This window comes from Vulpes vulpes, chromosome 9 (assembly GCF_048418805.1).
Source record: "Vulpes vulpes isolate BD-2025 chromosome 9, VulVul3, whole genome shotgun sequence".
Classification (NCBI taxonomy): Eukaryota; Metazoa; Chordata; class Mammalia; order Carnivora; family Canidae; genus Vulpes; species Vulpes vulpes.
In genome coordinates this window covers 99,879,369-99,886,003 of record NC_132788.1, presented here as the reverse complement: position 1 = coordinate 99,886,003, position 6,635 = coordinate 99,879,369, and the positions used below count along the sequence as shown (strand labels likewise).

At 56.4% G+C, this 6,635-nt stretch overlaps 1 protein-coding gene across 2 annotated transcripts; it reads right to left on the bottom strand.

Moving 5' to 3' along the window:
• Positions 1–345: 345 nt before the first annotated feature.
• Positions 346–5,935, bottom strand: PGLYRP2 (peptidoglycan recognition protein 2). 2 transcript variants are annotated; one of them, XM_025989868.2, is made up of 5 exons: positions 5,748–5,935; positions 3,525–4,631; positions 2,521–2,731; positions 1,475–1,772; positions 346–651 (listed from the first exon to the last, which is right to left on the bottom strand). In XM_025989868.2, exons 1-5 carry the CDS (start codon positions 5,836–5,838, stop codon positions 562–564), a joined length of 1,797 nt encoding a protein of 598 aa, XP_025845653.1. In that variant the 5' UTR covers positions 5,839–5,935; the 3' UTR covers positions 346–561. The 2 variants fall into 2 exon arrangements, with proteins under 2 accessions (XP_025845653.1, XP_072577448.1); XM_072721347.1 differs by having other exon boundaries at positions 511–651; positions 1,475–1,615.
• Between the last annotated feature and the right edge of the window lie 700 nt (positions 5,936–6,635).

Here is a 6,635-nt window from a genome sequence, read left to right as displayed (position 1 = left end):
TTAACCAATGACTATGAAGGTGGGAGGATCAATACCCCAGCTTCCTTGGATCAATACTCCACCCCTCTCTTGGGTGGGATGACTCTGAGGAGTGTGTCTTACACTGTCCCCCAAAGTCCCCAGTGGGATTAAGCTCCATGTCCTTTCAGTGCCAACTTGCTTGAGAGGACTGCCTTCCTTTCTCTACCTCTCTTCCTCACTCCCCAACTGATAAGTCCTAGGATCACCTTCCCCTCCCAAACTACTTGTACTCAAATTCTTGCGTCAGGTCCACTTCTTGGCAAACACAAAGTAAGACAATGTGTGCAAACACAGATGATGCATAGATACAGGCTTTCTTTCCACTTTCTCTTTTAAAAATATTTTATTCATTTATTTGACAATGTGCACAAGCAGGGGGGAGCGGCAGGCAGAGGGAGAGGGAGAAGCAGGACTTCCTGCGGAACAGGGAACCTGATGCAGGATGATGCAGGACTCGATCCCAGGACCCTGGGATCATGACCCGAGCTGAAGGCAGATGCTTCACCGACTGAGCCACTGGGGTGCCCCTCTACTGTCTCTTTATTGGGGGTCTGTGGCTGGCAGGATCATTGGAGGTGGCTTCCTTTTGGATCTCCAGGAGGCTCTCCTGGCTATTCTTGGATTCACATTCTAGAAAAGACAGGGGAGTGTGAGGCTTGTGGAATAGGGGCCTGCCCCTGTCATGGTGGGACCCTGGGTAAGGAAGTGGATGGGACCCCAAAGTTAGGGGGTGGGTGCAATGCCAGCTGCAGGCCAGCTTAATGAAATAAGGTGGCAGTGTGCAGATAACATGAGAATGTGCAGGTGTGAATATAGAGAATTTTTGGTAATTGAGGTCAGGGGCTAGGTGTGCTGGCTGGAGGTAGACTGCTCCATCATAAGAGCTGTCATCGGGGGTCAGGGAGGCTGGGGCTGAGCAAGCATCTTCAGGGCTGAGATTGGGCAAAGCACTGCAGGACAGCACTAGATGCTGGACAGAGTTTGCACAGGCAAAGGGGTTTTCTGTAGAGGGTGACAGGCTAAGTTAGCATTGTGTGGACAGGGGGCCCTTTGGGTAGGGGGTGAGGGTGAGGCCAAGGTTGGGTATTCTGGGTGAGGTTGTGCAGGCAGGTAGGGCTATGTAGGGCCAGGGTCCATGCCTTGGTTGGGAGGGCAGGGGTGTTAGGAGTGGATAAAGGACAAGCTGGCTGGGTCAGGGCTGAGCTGAGATTGTACAGGAGCAGGACAGTGGGCAGGGGCTGTTGCAAGTAGAACGACTGAAGTCTGGGCCTAGGTTGCCTGAATCGATGGACTGCAAGGGGGACCTGGCTGAGGCTGTGTGTGGGCACAGGGGTTACAGTAAGGAGTCAGGGGCCTGCCGAGGTTTTGCAGGCAGACAGGGGTCAGGGCTGCGCTCCCAGCTTGTGCGGAGGGACCCGCCACAGGCTGAGGTAGTGCGGCGTCTCGTACTCACCGCTGCGAAGCGCGGCCAGGTGCGCAGCAGGTTGAAGAGCGCGTCCCCGGGGCAGTCGGTGCGCACGAGCTGGCGGTGGCCGAGCAGCGTGTAGTCGGGCCGCAGGAAGCCAGCGCGCACTGCGCAGCCAGGGAGCACGTCCTGCACGGTGCGAAGCGCAGCCTCGGTAGGCAGCTCCGCAGTGTAGTTGCCCACGAAGGCCACGCCGAAGCCGCCAGAGTTGTGGCCGAGCGTGTGCGCGCCCACCCAGTGCCAGCCGCGGCCCTCGTACACGTAGCCGTCTGAGCCTATCACGAAACTGTAGGGGGAAGAGGGAAGCAGGCGCCACGCGGCGCGACGGCGGCCCCGCCTTTCCTCCGGCCCCCGCCCCAGTTCTGCACCTGACCCAAGTCCCGCTCGGTCGCTGTGGCTCTGCCCTGTCCATCCTCCTCCAACTCCCCAAGTGCCACTGCAGAAACCATCCCATTTTTCTGGATCTGTCCGTCGGCATTGGCCACCTCCCTTTCTACCCAGTGCCCTCGGTGTCTCAGGTACAGCTCCTGCCCAGTTCAGAGACCCTTTCAGCCTTAGGTCCTATTTCATCACTGCTCCGTCCCAGACCCAGGTCTTTTTTTTTTTTTAATTTTTATTTATTTATAATAGTCACACAGAGAGAGAGAGAGAGAGAGAGAGGCAGAGACACAGGCAGAGGGAGAAGCAGGCTCCATGCACCGGGAGCCCGATGTGGGATTCGATCCCGGGTCTCCAGGATCGCGCCCTGGGCCAAAGGCAGGCGCCAAACCGCTGCGCCACCCAGGGATTCCCCAGACCCAGGTCTTAACCACAGGTCCTGCGTCCTTTCCTATAGCTCCTACCCTAGACCCAAGAATCCCACCGCGAGAGCCAGGACCGGGCCAAGACCACGCACCCTTTCACCTTTCTCGGCTCTCCCCAAACTCCTCCTCCGGCCCGCTCCCTTGGCTCCAGTCCAAGCCCCGCCCCCTGGTCACGCCCCGCCCACCCCGTCTCTCTCCTAAGAGGTTCCCGAGCCCACCGGCGCAGCTTACCTGTAGCCAATGTCGTCCCAACCCCGGGTATCCTGGTGGAAGTGCTGCATAGAGCGCATGTCGGCGGCGCAGTGCGCGAAATCCGTGCAGGGTGGCGCGGGAATGTATGTGTGATGCACGTACAGGAACCCGAGTGGCAGCTGCAGCGACCTCGGGCTGCCCCGATAGGGCGCGGCGCCCCAGCGGCAACGGGGGTGGATGGCGGGGCACCCTGCAGAGAAGGAAGTCCAGGGCTGGGGTCAGCCAGCATTTCTCTGCCCGCCGCCTGCACCCCCGTTAGAACGCACATATGGACCATCCCTCCAGACTTGAGGACACGTCCATCTCGCACCAGACACCCCCCCCTCCCCGCCACTGGGATCCAAACTAAATTTAACAGCATCTCAGTCCTGTTGCAATATCTGCTATGCTTCCCATCACCTTGAGGATGAACCCCACGAATCTTAGCTCTTATTTTAAGGCCCTTTGCAATCCAGGGCTCAACACTCTGCAGCTGGCTCTGCTCTGAGTTCTAGGGGAGGGACAGCCACAGTGAGAAAAGAGGAATTTCAGCCCCCATTTATCATACTCTGATGTGTGCTACTTGCTTTACTTGCTTCGTCTTTAAGCCACCCAGCACATCCAAGAGGAACCAATGATCTTCCCAGGCTTCACTAAAGAAGGTGAGTTTCGGAGAAGTGAAGCAACTTCCCTAAAGATGCACAGGAGTAACTGGCTGAACTTCCACTTGAACCTCTGTGCCTTTGTATGTGCTGAGCCCACCTCCTCAAATGCCCTCTACCTCCCCCAGCCTTTTTTTTGGGGGGGGGGGAGGATGAACTTTTATTCATCCTTTAAGACTCAAATCTAGCCTTTCCTTACCTGTGCAGCTGCCCTGGCTCCCCAGCCTGAACTGCTATTTCTCCCTCTGGAATCGGTCCTGGATCCCCCTGACCCAATGAAGCTATGAGTGTCTGTATCTGTGTTGGGGGGTGAGGGTCATAGGGTGTGGGGACCCTTCTCACCCAGGAAGGCCTCAGTGAATTCCTTGGTAGCATTGGTGGCCACCTCTGCCAGCTGTTCTTGGCTCATGCCCCTCAGCTGAGGGTGTGTTGGCTCCAGCCTCTGTAGCAGGATGAGGGCCCCCCATACCTGCTGGGTCAAGGTGGGGGTTGAAGTTAGAGCAGCTGTGTTCTGCCGTCGGAAGTTGCTGCGAAATCCTGGATCTCCAGCCACCCCGGCTCCATAGTATTCGCTCAGCAGGTGGCTGAGAGGTGGCCTAGGCTCAGGGGTTCGGCTGAGATAATCTCCAAGGAGGACTCCATCCAGCGCCCCATTGAGGAAGGCCATGGTGACTGGCGATGCCCCAGAGTGTAAGAGTGTGAAGGTCTGGGGGGCAGATAGCTGATCCCAGCAACCCTCAGTCCCCAGGCCTGCATGGCTCCAGGTCTGAGGGCCCTGGAGGAAGGCCAGACCCAAGTCTCTGGCCAGGGTGACCACCAGGAGGCTGTCCACAGTGGTTGGGGACCTGGCTTTGGCACCTGGCAAGGAAGTGTGGACATCTGGAGAGGTGACTGGGACATCTGGAGAGCCAGGTCTAATACCTGTAGAGGTGGGTTTGACATCGAGATCGGTGGCTCTAATATTTGGAGATGTGGCTCCAACATCTGCAGAGGTGACATCTGGGGGGGCATCCCTGGGTTCTAAGGATGTGGCTCTTACATCAGGAAAGGTGGTTCCAGCATCCAGAGGGGTGGCTGTGCTGTCCAAGGGCAAGTTTACAACCCTGCGACCCTGTAGCCCTGCCTCCAGTCCTGCCAGAAGAGGCTCCACAGCCACTGTTGAGCCATCGGGTGCCAGCACCACTCCGTATTCCTGCCTGTCCCGAATACCATGGTGGGCCATGTCCTTGGTGAGGCCTCTAAGCTCTGGGCTCAGTTGGTAGGGATCCAGATTGGTGGCTTTGAGATTTTGCCGCTCCAGCAGGAAGTGATGGAGGAGATCACGGGGGCCAGAGTCCTGGACTAACAGCAGCCACGCAGAAGCCACGTGGCTCGCCTTGGTGGCTGGTACCTTCTGCTCCAGCTCAGCCAGGGCCTGGATGACAGAGTCCATGAGCAGGGGTAGGGTTGCTGCAGGAGGAGGAACAACATTAGTCCAGTGGCCCAGCACCCCCTTGTTCCTCTCCCTGCTGCTTCCACATTTTCTCAGTGCCCCCAACTCTTCATCAGACAACCCTATGACCACCACCACTGTCCTTGTGTAGATGAGGAGACTGAGGCACAGATAACAGGTTAAGGAGCTTAGACGATCAGTGAGCACTGGGGAGCCATGGCAGGTTCATGAGCAGGAGAGAGACATGGCCTGGCTAATATTCTAAGATTGCCCCTTTGGCCACCCTGTGGAGTGCAGACTTGGAGGAGGCTAGAGTAGGGAAGGGGACACAGTGTGGGTGTAAGCAATGAAGGTGGCCGAAGCCAGGGTGGAAGCAGTGTGATAGACAAAAATGGGCAGAGTTCCCAGGTGTTTTGAGGGGGAAATGGACAGTTCTTCGTGATGGATTGGAGTTTGGGGGATTTTAGAGGGAAAGGTGTCTCTAGGGATGGCCGGGGGAGAGAGTGGGCTTGTGCCCAGTGAGGGAAATGTCAGTGGCTGAACCTGGAACCTAGGAATGCTGGGCTCAGAGCTGAGTGGGATGTTGAATGATAGCTGATAATTATTAAACATTTACTATGTGTCAGGCATCATTCTAGGTGACTTATAAAATTTAACCTCTTTAATCCTCACAATGACCCTGTGAACACAGAGAAGTTGAATCATCTGCATAGGGTTACACAACTAGGAAGTGGCAGAGGCAGGATTTGAACCCGGGAAGTTTTAATCCTTACACTGTCCAGAATCTAGGTTCTTCTCCAGACAGTCCACACTATGATTCCTCTATAACTTTGTTCATTTCTTTGCCTAAAATGCCCTTTCCTGTTTCTCCATCAAGTAGAGTTTTTATCCTTCAACATAAATCTATGTTGTCTCCTCCAGGAAACTTTCCTGATTTTTGCTCTTCTGGCCCCAAGCCCTTCCCCTAGCTCCTGTCCTGACCTCACGGGGAGCATCTGGAGACTGGAGGTTCTTTGGGACTGGGGCCTCCTGAAGTATCCAGCGTCACCCTGTACAGGGCTGGACACAGAGGGGGCAGCAGTCCACTTTTGCAGCACTGAGTCCTGGCCCCAGATCTCTGCCTTCTGACCCACCTGTCCCTGGCTCCAGCCGCAGCAGCAATCCGAGCAGGATCCAGAGGACACCCTGGGCCACCATTGGGGGGTTCCAGCTTCTGAGGGGCATTTCCAGTTGACCTTAGCTGAGACCTTGGCAGAACTGGAAGAGGATAGGCATGGAGAACTGAGCAGTGCCTTTGGCTACTGTCAAAGTCCAGGGGTGAATGACATGGCTGCCCCTTGCGGAGCTGTGGGCGGGAGGTAGTGGAAGCATGGAAACAGAGTGCCATGGGTCAAGGTCATCTGGATTTCAGGGGCTCTCCCATCCTATCCTGTCCCTCCCAGGCTGAGGTCAAGGGTCAGCAAGCCAGGCCCATCCCAGGAGGAGCCTGGAGCCCAAGTAGTTTACACTCCAACAACTCTGCCCATTCCCAAGAGAGGTAGACTGAGGCCAGTCCAGCAAGCCCTACTTACTTCCTGTGATTATTATTCTGGAGCTGCAGCTGGCCACCAGAGGGGACTCTCACCTGCCTGCCCAACTGGTAAGACCGGCTGTGCTGGTGGAGGAGAAGGAAAGACCTTGTGTTGGGACTGCCTCTTGCCTTCTTTGCTGCCAGCACCTCAGTCTCAGGCAAAGGGTGGGTGCAAGGGCTGGGGATTGTTTTTGATGAAGCCTGCTCTGAGCCCCTGGGATCAGGAGCTATCACCTCTTACCCAGTTCCAGGTCCTGGGCCCAAGCATCCAAAGGTAGCGGGGGAGCAGGGATGGGGTTGGAGCATTCAGGACCCTGGCTTTGTCCCAGAAGCTGGCTTCTGGGCTCACCTGGGTTGACAGTGAGGGGTCCTCCTCTTTTCTGGTGCAGTGTGGGTGGCTGAGTCCTGTACTGATGAAGCTGCCTCCCCTTTATCCCAGTGTCAGGTGGGA